Consider the following 13,392-nt stretch of genomic DNA (forward strand, 5'->3'; position numbering starts at 1 on the left):
TGAAGGAAGGAACAAAGTGGGTAGTACTTATAAAAGGGCAACATGGGTAGTCTCGTAGTGATGGTACTGTTCTATATCTTGACCATGGTGGATGTGCAAATCTACACATGTGATAAATGGTACAGAACTATACCCGCACCAGTACAAGAAAAACAGGAAATTTAAATTGAATGGGGAAGGGGGATTGTATCAATGTCAATATCCTGGTCACAGGATTGTACAATAGTTGTGCAATTACCACTGGTGGAAATGGATAAAGGCTACATGGGCTCTCTTAGTTTGTTTCTCATAAGTGCCTATGAATCTAGAATTATCTTTCTTTTTAATGTAACTAAAAATAAACAAGAACATAGGGGCACCTGGGTGGCTCAGTCAGTTAAGAGTCTGACGTTTGAGTCTGTCTCAGGTCATGATCTCATGGTTCTTGAGTTCAAGTACCCGTATGGGGCTTTGTGCTGATAACACAGAGCCTATTTGGGATTCTCTCTCTCTCTCTCTCTCTCTCTCTCTCTCTCTCTCTCTGTCCCTCTCTCCCTCTCTCTCCCTCTCTCTCTCTGCCCCTCCCTCTCTTGCATGCACACTTTCTCTCTCAAAATAAATACATAAAAAACAAAAACAAAAATAAATGAGCATTATCTATACCAGGCCTCTCCGAGCTTAGTGCTTCCCAGTTTTCAAAATTTCTGGGTTGCACTTCTTTATAATATTTATAAAGGCCTCTTCCCACATACTGTAAGATGGCCTCTTCCCACATACTGTAAGATGCTCTGCCTGAGACTGTTGCAGACATTTTAGGGGATTAAATTATAATAGCATATGTCCCAATATGTATACTCACAGAGTTCATCTCATTTGCAGCTCAATCCTTTGTTTTTATTATCTCCCTACATTTTGGGGGGGCTGGGGAGGCACTCCTAAGAAACAGCTTCAAGGTATCTGCATCTAAGGGGCCCATTCCAGGCTAGTACAGGCATTTCTACCTTGTAGGTGTTCATGAAAATGGTAGACCTATTGGACTATACCAATTCTGCTCAACAGTTGTTTGCCTTCTTCTAATGAGCTCTAGGGCACTAGACTGTGTACCACCACGGTGAGCTGAGGCGGGCTCTGTCAGGCCAGGAAAACCGAACATAGGGGGGAATACATAGGGTCCCCCTTTAGGGAATATTGTATTTCAGATGAGCACCCCCCCAACATTTTTCTTTTTTCTCCTCTTTTCTCTATTTCTCTTTTTTTAACTTCAAAGTAATCTTACACTTGCCTATTGTTATTCTCTGCCTGCTCATCTGGCCCTTTCATCAGACCCGAAGAAAAGAAAATGCAAACCATAAGAGACTCTTAAAAACTGAGACTAAACTGAGGGTTGATGGGAAGTGGGTGGGAGGGGAAAGTGGGTGATGGGCATTGAGGAGGGCACCTGTTGGGATGAGCACTGGGTGTTGTATGGAAATCAATTTGACAATAAATTTCATATTTTAAAAAAATGCAGATGTTTGCATCAAACACTTCCACGTATCTCCTGCTCCTGATAGTCTCCGGCCCTACCTGCGCCCACTGTGCCTCCGCTGAAGTGCCCCTCAGACCCTCACAGCTCAGGGCAACTAAAGCACAACCAGGAAGTGAGCACATACCAAGCCTGCCAAGACTTTCCCCCAACCCCACCCCACTTTTCAACCAAGTCTGGGAAAAGAGAATGTTCCAGAAGAAGCCAGACAGAGAAGTCCCCCTTTAAAACACAAAGGCCCCACCCACCTGCAGGAAGTCCTGCTCTGGGGTGATGTGACCATACCAGCAGCCACAGACAACAAGAACTAAGGCAGACTGCACATGCTGTCCCCACCAGGGGAAGTGAGTCATTCGCCTGGTGGCAGTCCTCTGGTCCCCTGACAAAGCACCAAATCACCTAACCCTGAGTCACAGCCTGTTGTAGGAGAGTCAACCTCACAGACCTGAAGAGAAAGGAAGGAAAGCAGAGAGGGAAGGAGAGCTGTAGGAAAGGAGGAAGGAGGAAGGGTAGGAGGAGGAAAGAGGGAAAGGTCAGCCATGGGGTGTTAGGTGCCAACCTTTCCGTCAGGTATCTTCAACTGGAGCCATGGGGCTGCTCCCTGAGAAAAGGAGGAGCACCTCTCACAGATGAGGTGGGGGAGGGGGCATGGAGCAAACCTGAGGGCAAGAGAGTCCCCAGAGACTAGTCCCTGGGCCAGATCCTGTGATGCCACATGTGAATGGTTCCCTTCCTGCTCCCCAAAGCCTTAGCATGGATCAATAAAGGAGTGGGTGTGGAGTGGGGTTAGGGAAGGGAGGCTTTGTCCTTGGCCTGGAGGCACACCTCCTTCCTAGTAGGAATAGCACCATAGCGGGAGTCACTAGGCAGAGAGTGGGGTTGAGGTGGGGAGGGTGGGCATCTCTACATGATTTTCAACCCAAACATTGAAGCCAAGTCCTTTCTATAAATTCCTTAGTGCCAACACTCCCAAAATGGCTGCATGTAACAAACTTAGTACAATTAGGATAATACAACAGATTTGTATCCCAGAAAACAAACAACTTAAAGTTATATACTATATGTCCATAATCTGAACTTTCTTTTTTTTTTCAATTTTTTTTAACATTTATTTATATTTGAGAGAGAGAGAGAGAGAGAGAGAGAGGGAGAGAGAGAGACAGGGACAGAGTGTGAGTGGGGGAGGGGCAGAGAGCGAGGGAGACGCAGAAGCCGAAGCAGGTTCCAAGCTCTTAGCCCTTATCACAGAGCCCAATGTGAGGCTTGAACCCACAAACCGTGAGATCATGACCTGAGACGAAGTCAGTTACTCGACCGACTGAGCCACCCAGGCGCCCCCATAATCTGAACTTTCTTGGTCAACCTCTGCCACAATGAAATTGACAGAGGCTGAGTCTCCCCAGGCCCCTGGCTCCTCTCTATCCACCTTCTCTACCCTGCAACACAAATGCCTTCTGTTGCTGCCCCCATTTTTTTCATCCTTTCCTTCCTCCCCAGATTGAGAAGCATGAACACCAAGCATAAACAAAATTGATCCAATTATTTTTCTACTTCTAGAATATGCAATTCAATTTTTTTAGGGATTATTTCATGTAAGCTTTAGAAAGTAGAATGAAATTGCTTTTTCTGACATAAGCGCTTATAATATACATATGCAATTATATAAATAATTTATAAATATCAGTATTTTTCAGTGCTGTAGTTAATTAGAAGATTAAAAAACCTATTAAAGCCTTTCCATTCTTGGGAAAGTTTTCTTAATTTGTTTTAATTTTAACTATTCTTTTTTTGGCTTATGGATATCTAAACTAGTATCTTGAACATATGCCTTTATTATGCATCCAGAGCAATGCAGCTGCTGGGAACACTTGAATGTTATATTTTAGAGAGAGAAATACCAAGGGAAACAGTATGGGAAAATAAAACTATTAAAGTCCATGTTTAAATAAAGTCATATTCTCCATTCCATTACCAAGTGATACATACCATAGGGCAAATTCTGCCCTAGGTTATACGTACACTGTTCTCTTTCTGACTTTAGTGGTAATTGTTCATGTATAACTGAAGGCATCAGTTAGCCCTGTGGGCACAAGAATGCCTATCCACAAAAAAAAGCACAAATTATCGGTCTTATTATATTTGGCTCTTAGATGAAAATGATATAATATAAATGACAATTCCATTAAATAAGATAGGTTTTAAAAAGCACTACCATCAAATTTTGACCATTACAAATTTTACAGAATTACCATAGTGGCATTTCAAGACTAGAGATCGTTGAAACAAATACATAGACATTGGAAAATACTCTCCCTTTTATAGCAACTTTCGATTTTAGTAGTATATGTAATAATGTGTACTATTTTATATATATTTTCTTTTTGTATTTTATAGCTATTGGCTATATATTTAGAGCTATTGGCCCTATTAACTGAGAATCAGCCATTTTCAAGCAAGAAAAAATGGTCAATTCTTCAAATACCACTTTCTAACTTGAAATATTTATTTACTCCCAGCTTGATTTAGATCTTGATTGGATGTGTTTTCCATAGGAAAGGACTTATTGAATTTAATTTTTTGCTGTGATATATGAGACTGATAACATTCAGATTTGAAAAGGATAAACATTACAATGTGATGTGTAATGATTTTCTGCAGACATTAGCTAATTTTTTTGACATACACACACACACACACACACACACACACACACACACACACACACAGAGTTTCTATACTAATGGTTTATAGTAGTTACCAAATAGATTGGACTAGGAACAGGTGAAAATATATGGGTTGCTGGTCTGGAGGGAAAAAAAAAAATTCCATAACATTATGTAAACCTCTAAGCTATCTTTTTCATCCTGTTTTAACACTTGATGTATATCTTTCTAAGAAACTCAGACCCTTCCCTCTTAGTGAAACCTTTTGCTATTTTCATCTCTGAGGAATTGTTCCCCTGCTTTTGGTCTATAGAATTTTTCCTTCCTCTTCTTCTCCACCTATTTAAATCCCATCTAGCTTCAAGAGTTAACTCACATGCTACTTTCCAAATGCATCTTTCCTGACATCTTTCCTGATCATTTCCGGTCTTGAATTCAGATTATTTTATTTTGTTACATACTTTTTAATCCATGGAGGAAGGAGGGAAAGAAGAAATAATACTTGGCCTTCACCCCAGATCAACGAAGACATAATGGAGTATGGGCATCAAAATATTTTCTAAAGTTTCTACGATACTAATGATTTCTACAATTGAGAATTATTGCCTTGAGCTGAATTCTAGCTCATTTGTGCCAAGTATCAAAAATATGATTCTCCTCTAGTGTTTCTATTTAAGCAAATGAAACATATCCATCCAATTTATTGTCCAAGCCTGAAATCTGGGATTTATCAGAACTCCCTTCCCTTAACCTCCAATTTCTTCCATCAACAAGTTCTTTATTTTAAATTCCCAAATAGCTCTCAAACATGACCACGTCTCTAAATATCTGCTATCATTATTATAGCTCAGGGTATACTTCTGTCTCACTGGGGAGCATGAGCACAGCCTAACAACCTTTAATGCTTAACCTCACGCAAACTGTTCTCCTTCACTGAAACCAAAGGGGTTTTTATGAAAAGATCATCTGCTTAGGTGATACATTTTCCCTCCGTCCCCTTCCCCCCCCCCCCATCTCCTGGTCCTTACATAAAACATTTCAGTACAGTCCCACTAAAAACATTTTAACATGGCCAACTATGTTCTTTAAAATATAGCCTCTTCCAAACCCTCTGGCTTATTTTACATGCTGTTCTGCTTTGCTGCATTCTACCCATACAGGCCTTTTAATTGTTCACATGGATCATATTCTCTTTTATGAAAGGGTGTTTGTGTGATTTGCTATGCATGTATAGAATGTTCTCTACTTTCTTTGCCTAGTTGAATCCTATGCATTCTATGGAATACATCTCATTATCCACTGAATTTGTCCCCCACAAAGACAGATTGAAATGTTAATTCCCCTTGCTTATAAAAATGACCTTGTTTGGATATAGGGGCTTCCCAGATACAATCAGTTAAAATGAAGTCTTACTGAATTAGGGTGGGTCCTAATCTGATATAAGTAGGCTCTTTATAGGAAGAGAAGACACTGACACAAGCAGAGAAGATGGCCAGGTGATAATGGAGGCAGAGATTTGGTGTGAGGCATCTAAAGCTAAGAATTGCTGGGGTGCCTCAGTGGCTCAGTTGGTTAAGCGTCTGACTTCAGCTCAGGTCATAATCTCACGGTTCATGAGTTCGAGCCCAGTGTTAGGCGCTGTGCTGACAGCTTAGAGCCTGGAGCCTGCTTTGGAATCTCTGTCTCCCTCTCTCTCTGCCCCTCCCCCAGTCGCTCTCTGTCTCTCTCCTTCAGAGATGAATGGACAAAAAACTTTTAAAAGCTAAGAATTGCTGGCAAACAGCAGAGGTCAAAAGCAAGGAAGGACACTCCTCAACAGGTTATAGAGAAAGCATGCATGGCTGTGTGGACACCTTGATTTCAAACTTCTAGCTCAAGAACTGTGTTACAATAAATTTTTGTTTTAAGCTACCCAGTTGGTGCCTTTTTTCAGGGCAGACCTAGAACACTAATACACATGTCTAATATAATTTCTTCAAGTAAGCCTTCCTTGACTTCAGTGATATGATCAAATTGTCCTTCATATGATCCCATAGAACATATCACAGTTATAATTTTGCTTTCATTGGTGTGATTATTTGATTGTCTTTTTCTCCTAATAGACTGTAAGCTCCATCATAGCAGACTATAATATGCTTTATCAAGCATTATTTTCTTTACATGTCACATTTATGGTGTAAACCAAATAGGCTGGGGTTTATCTTTGTTCACAATTTCTAATGGGCAGGTAACATTTTGAGGAGTTACATGATTTTCCTTAAGGTTGCACAGTTTTTAAGTAAAATGTCAACAATTAAAGCCTTGCCCTCTGACTAAATATTGTAGTTTAAAGTCACATGCAAAAATATACAGAGAATAATTTTTACTTCGATGGTTTCACCTCTCTCCATAATCAAGTGGAAAGAATCCCTCCTTTTTATTTTGTTGGATCACAACAAGTCTTGGTTCTGCATGTCATGGATCAGGTGAGCAGGATGAGTTAAGTGGGATATTCTTTCTTTAACCCACTGTAGTCATTCCTGACTGCCATAAACCATAGACATATAGAGCAGAACTTTTTATAAAATTACACGCTGTTGTACATTTAAACCATTTGTCGCAATGAGTGATATAGTTGTAAAATACATTGATTTTAATTATTTGTACAAATCATGTCCCTATGTGAAGCATTACAAATATTTACATTACAACAAACGGGAAGAAAAACAATTTATATTTATTTTACAAATATGTCTTCAGTTCTTTGTTTTTTAGGTAAGGGGATTCAAATAACTACTCCTTAGATCATCATAGTGACCTAGGTTCATGGTAATTTATATTTTTAGCTAAAGATCAGAAAAACTAGAGACTATAAATCTAACTTAACCTATCCAAGGATCATTTTTCTTATCTCTGAAATGGAGATAAGCCAATGGCACAGAACTGTTATTAGCACTTAAAATTTAACCATATACCATGCTTAATACAGTACATATAATCGGTGCTCAATGGCAGCTATTATTATCAGCATTTTTTAACTGATTATTCTAAAATATAATTTGGTAAATTCAATGAATATGTAATTAGTTTTAGATAACTAAAACTATTCAACTAACTCAGGTGACATTCGGCTGGCTGGATACAAACAGAAGGCTTTGCACAAATAAGCAATGTTTAACATTTGCATCGACACTTGTAGGTAAAAGCTTTGGAAATTATTAAAGAAACAATGTGGATTGAGAGTCTTTTGGGATGAGAATTGAGGTGGTATTCCCATGAGAATCCCAGTGCACAGAGCTTACCGGACTGAATGAGGAAGCTTCCATCAGGTTGCATGGACATTCTATGTTCCCTCAATCAATAGAGACATGGGAATACCTTTATAAAGTGTGCACATGGGCATACACCGCAGAGATTAATTGAGAGACTTGGTTTATCTATTCTCGCAAATGTTGGCTAAATTGCATTTTCTTTTTCTTCAGAACTATCAATAGTTTTCCTTTTTCAGATTGAATACATAAATCAAAAGAACGTATTTCATGAACAAACAGTGATTATGAACCCCCTATTCTTCATCTATTGATTCCAAAAACTTGATTTACCATGCATTCTTTCCTTCATTGTATTAGATTAGAACTGCTCTTTTTCACATTACCGTGGCTAGAACCGTCTTTGGCTCTTGAACTGTCAGGGTCTCAAGGAGCCTTCAAAAAGAGCATAGAAAATGCATATAACCTCCCTGCTAAACCATTTCTTGCTTCCAGAGTTGCAGTATCTCATCAGTTTCAAATTATAAATTGCTTTACTGTATTTCAGCATAATTACTGAAGGATTTCTAAACTGATGGTTCTTTGATGCTATTTGTCCTATAAAATACATGGAACTGTTTAAGGGAAAACAGTATTTTCATAAGAAAGGCTGAGTTTCTACTTTTAAATGATAGGCATCTAAATGTGAACATGCTGTTAAGTTGTCTCACCTACCAACCCATAACGAACTGTGGAAGTAAAATTCTTCAGGTATTTCAAAACTTTTTTTTTTGAGAAAGAAAATCAAAGAGATCTCTCACAAGAACTAGAAGCACGTGCTGATTCAATATGAAAACTGAGCTTTAAAAAATCTGCTAATGTTATCAGTGTTCCCCATTTGATAATAAAAAGTCTGAATTGATTTTTTCCAGGTTTAGTACAAAAAATATGACATAACGAATTTCAGCTTGATATAATTTGAAATAGCCAATATATTAAACCCCAAAGTGAAATTTAAATTGGCAATCGTGTCAGATTCAAGTCCCTGAATGAATATTAATTTAAAAACTAATCATTTTCCAACAGGTTGAAGCTTCAAAATGCTAGTTCTAGAATAAAAGCTGTTAGATCCATTACTATAACATCAGGCATCTTTTGTTTAAGAAACTAGACCTCCAATGTTCAGTATGTCTGCCTCTTCCTGGCATCTTTTTTGCCCAGGGATTTAATTATTTAAAACTCATTTCTGTTTTCTGAATTTGGGAAATTAAAATTCTGATTTTACTGATAGAAAGCTGATACTGAGTGAACTGTCTGAGGTAAGGTGTAAGGTCAGACCTGTTCATTAATTTTATGTCACTAGCCCTTTGTAAGTTAAATTCTGGTTTCTGAGCCAATTTTATGAGTAAAGGTGTTTTATTTTTACACACACATATACACACATGCACATGCACATCCCATATAAATTCATTGCTTTATGACCATATTGGAAGATGAGTAAAAATATGCATACACATTAATTAGATTTGCAATCCGAAATGAGACTAAACTGGATTATCGATTATGTGCTCTATCTTATGCCCAGCATGGTAGAAATCTCTAATTCACAAATCAAACAGAATTTGGATGTACTATATGATAATGCAACAGCAAGTTACATTTTATAACATATTCTTTGCAGGTATACAGTGACAGAGTTGGAAACTGCTTTTGTCCATATCTTGGCCAGAAAATCTACCAAAAAAGATGTTTCTCTATGAATGCTAGACAGCGTGGGGAAGCAGAGAAAAGCATAAGCCGGATGGTAAGCTCACAGAGCAGGCTCTGTCACCATCTAGACAACCCCACACAACTCAAGAGCTTTCTTTTCTTTATTTTTTAGAGACTGAGAAAGAGGGCATAAGTGAATGGAGGAGGAGAGAGAGAGAGAGAGAGAGAGAGGGAGAGAAAGAGAAACAGAGCTTACCCGAAGCATGGTAGAGCTTGCCCGAAGCAGGGCTCAAGCTCACAAACCGTGGGATCATGACCTGAGCAGAAGTCAGATGCTTAACCAACTGAGCCACCCAGGTGCCCCACTCAAGAGCTTTTTGTACTTCAACTGTGCCTCACTTCACACTCCACTTACTCCTTTATGTGCATTCAGAAAGAATTCAGGGGAGCCTCCCTTTATCACCTAGTCCAAACCTCATATCACATAAGTAAGGAAACTAAGTCAAATGGTTTTGTTAAGACGACCGAGTAGCATTACTTGAATAAATTCTCCCTAATTGTGATCTCTTATCCTCCCTACTACACTATAACACCCTTTAAAGAATGAGCATATTCCTTTTTAAACATCTATAATATGAATTGTTATAAATTTCTTAATATCTTAAATGTATTCAAACTGATGTCAAATTTATTTTTTTTTAATTTTTTTTTCCACGTTTTTTATTTATTTTTGGGACAGAGAGAGACAGAGCATGAACGGGGGAGGGGCAGAGAGAGAGGGAGACACAGAATCGGAAACAGGCTCCAGGCTCCGAGCCATCAGCCCAGAGCCTGACGCGGGGCTCGAACTCACAGACCGCGAGATCGTAACCTGGCTGAAGTCGGATGCTTAACCGACTGCGCCACCCAGGCGCCCCAAACTGATGTCAAATTTAAAGGAAGCCTATGCAGAACTCTGATTTAGAGTCAATAATCACTCTAATTTTCATTTGAATGAATCTAGATTCTCATAATGCTGGGTGTCTCCAAATCCACTAAAAAATGCCAGGTGAACCAGTGACTGATCGATATGGTTTTTCTAATGTTTTATGACCACTTCATAGTTTTAATGTAAAATGAAGAATGGGGGAAAACTTATGCAAAAAAAAAATAAAAGAAATATACAAATTGGACAGGACAAGTTTTCTCTTGATAGTCAAACAGGTATGAAATAAAGCAGTCTCATTAAATCATAAGGACTTTAACCTTTTCTTTAAAGAAGGGAACAACTTAATGATTTATAAAGAAATTTTTTGCCTAAACTAGGAAATGACTCATATTTGACATGTATTGAAATGATAATGCTGATTTCAACAGGCACTCTAAGAGCATTTTACTCCTAGGAGAGTAATTCAGTCATGGTTACCTTTTCACATTTGGATTTTAAACTTTCTTTTGTAAAGCTTTTAATGTACTATTGCCTGCCAAAACATGGCAGTTTCACAGATAAGGCAAAATAAAGGGAAGTAAAAAAAAAAAAAAAAAACAACCAAAAAACATTTTTTAACAATTGTTTATACAAAGATACGTAACCAACATTATCTATTTGACATCTTCTTCAACAGTTTCTATTTTCCTATTTTTAACATTATAAACCAATTCTGTTGCACTGGTCAGTGGGGGAAATGGACAATTTCAAGATATAGAACAAATTAGTCCCCTATCTGTAACTACCGAACAAATGAGAAGTAAACACCACCAGATTGAACCCATCATGTGCCATAGACAGGGCCTTATAACCAGACATGATTTACCCTCCAAACCCTAGTGCTCTGGAATGTTGCCCCCTGCCAACTGCATTTGATAAACCCATACGCTAAGTAAAAGCCAAGTAGATAAGGCAAAACACCCTGATTTGATATGACTTTGTCAATACCTTCCTGTAGAAATCAATCATTGTTACCTCTTTGCATTTATATTTTAAATTTTCTTCCTAAGGCCTTTAATGCACTACGCAAAGGCATGACAGAACTTCACAGTTATAATCAGGCAAAACAAAGATATGTCACAAAGTATACTGAAATCCTCAAGAATGATATCTGTGCTGAAATAAACTCTAAAACCCAAATAACAATTCTCAAGGCCCTCTAAGGAAGTCTACTTGATAACTGCTTCAGGCTACAAGAACAGTGTGAGAAATCAAAGATCATTTCAATAAAAAAAAATGAGGGTATGGGATGCCTGCATGGCTCAGTTGGTTCAGCATCTGACTCCTGGTTTCTGCTCAGGTGATGATTTAATGATTCAGTTTATCAAGCCCCATGTCAGGCTGCAAGATGACAGCAGAAAGCTCCTTGGGATTCTCTCTCTCCCACTCTCTCTGCTCCCTCACCTGCTCATGTTCTCCCTCTCTAAATAAATAAATAAATAAATAAATAAATAAATAAATAAATAAATGTGAAAAAGAATAAGGGTACAATTATCCTCTAGTGTGAATGGGGTTTGCACGAACCCCTATTTGGCCACTCCTGTGAGTACGAGGAATTGGGACTACACACACGGGACCTCTGGTATGAAAGACAAGGATGACTTTTGGCCACATTGGGCCATTCCAGTACCCTGGAGAAAAAAAAAACAAAACAAAAAAAGGATACACTCTGTCTGCATTCCCAGGAACTGTAAAATACCAGATAGCTCACAGTTCTCTCAGCCTTTAACAGCTTCTAAGGCTAAAACAAACTGTGGCTGACAACTAAAGTAATAATATAACACTTTCTGAGTGTTTGAAGTGTAAAGTTCATTAGTTCTAAGGTCAGCATTTTAATGCAACAGCCAAATTTCACTCACATCATCAGATGCTATCTGGGAAAGACAGCCAGGCTCGGGGGGAGGGGGGCGGTAATGCTGCCATGACTGGTAAAATTAGTACTAGGCACTGAAAGAGCCCTTCCACATTGTTTAGCAAAATATACTAACCAAATAAAACAAAAATTCCCTGAGGTTGTCATCATCCCAAAGAGCATTGTCCTAAGCTTCTGTGGGAGTTTTCACAGCAGTGGTGAGGGGGGAAATGCCGGACTATCAAGCGATACATCATTAGGTCATTTAAATGTTATTTTTCTTTAGTTGTCACTTACACGTAAATGAAATCTAAAAATACTGCTTCAGATCTTGTGGGGAGATGCCATGTAAGGAAAGAAAGGAAGACGGATCCTCGTGTTTAACCAAATGTTAAATATTTTTTATTTTACTCACCTGCACACTAAGATGAATCCATTTCTTCACAAGAATTCTCCCCAGTGTCATTACTTTTATTGGAGGCTGCAAACCATTTACTGTGCGATAATAAAACATGGTCTCTTTCTCAGATATTGTAAGTTTGAACACAATCTGCCCATCCACCGTCTTTTCTATAACACACCTTAGGAAGCAACCAGAAAAGAGAAAAGGTCAGCATCCAACCAAAAGACATGCTAGGCAATTGTGCAGTTACGGGGGCATGAAAACCCCACTCAGAAGGTGCAAGTGAATTAGTGCCTGAACGCCATTCTATGCAGAGCCAAGTTTTACTCCAATTAAGAAGCCCTTTAATTTCAATTTTTAAAAAATGGAATCTTTATTTACAGTATATTCCCCAGAACCTCAACACCCTTTATTAGAGATTAATGGTGGAAACGACAGTGGTTGAGTCATCCTGCAAAACCAACATTTAGCCTATTGGCTCATTAGTCTTCTGCTATTTCTTTTATAGGAAGCAGCACGCTACGCTACATCCGGCTTGGGTATTGAGTCACCGGTGCAAATCTCTCTCTCTTTTTTTTTAATGCAAAGAGAATTTAGTGTCCATAGAAGACTGCTAGCCCTGAAGTCAGAAGTGCTCGATTTAATTCCCATGATGAAATGGAGAATGGACAACTACAGCTTCTTCTTACTTCATCATTGACTGGCCAGAAGTCAAAGCCAGTGTCTGTAAGAGGACTGGCTGGCTCTCCATGGCCACACAGTCCAACTGAGACACCGAGATAACGTTGATGATCTTGGATAAAAGCTCATACAATCTTCTAAAGAACACAGTGAAATCACATTTTGATAAAAAAGAAGAATTGTCAAGAACTTTCTAGCTCTTCTGTCGGGCCAACTATCCAACTATTTTTTAAAAATGACTTCTGTCCTTACCACAGTGGCACACTTACCCCATCCCTTTAAGTCGACAGATGGTGTTTTTATAAATATTTATTTTCTATGTTAATTTGTGTTTAATATAAGTTATTTTAAGTTAATTATATCATTGCATATTACCAGACACTGA

The 13,392-nt window shown here is 38.5% G+C and overlaps 1 protein-coding gene across 1 annotated transcript in view; it reads right to left on the bottom strand.

Annotated features, from left to right (window-relative positions):
- The window catches only part of USH2A (usherin), a 767,091-nt gene that overhangs the window by 714,701 nt on the left and 38,998 nt on the right, over nucleotides 1-13,392 (bottom strand). Inside the window, exon 4 of the mRNA XM_042976063.1 lies at nucleotides 12,339-12,504. Within this exon, the coding sequence (XP_042831997.1) occupies nucleotides 12,339-12,504 (166 nt within the window). The remainder of the gene's footprint in view (nucleotides 1-12,338; nucleotides 12,505-13,392) is intronic.

Source organism: Panthera tigris, chromosome F3 (genome assembly GCF_018350195.1).
Source record: "Panthera tigris isolate Pti1 chromosome F3, P.tigris_Pti1_mat1.1, whole genome shotgun sequence".
Taxonomy (NCBI): Eukaryota; Metazoa; Chordata; class Mammalia; order Carnivora; family Felidae; genus Panthera; species Panthera tigris.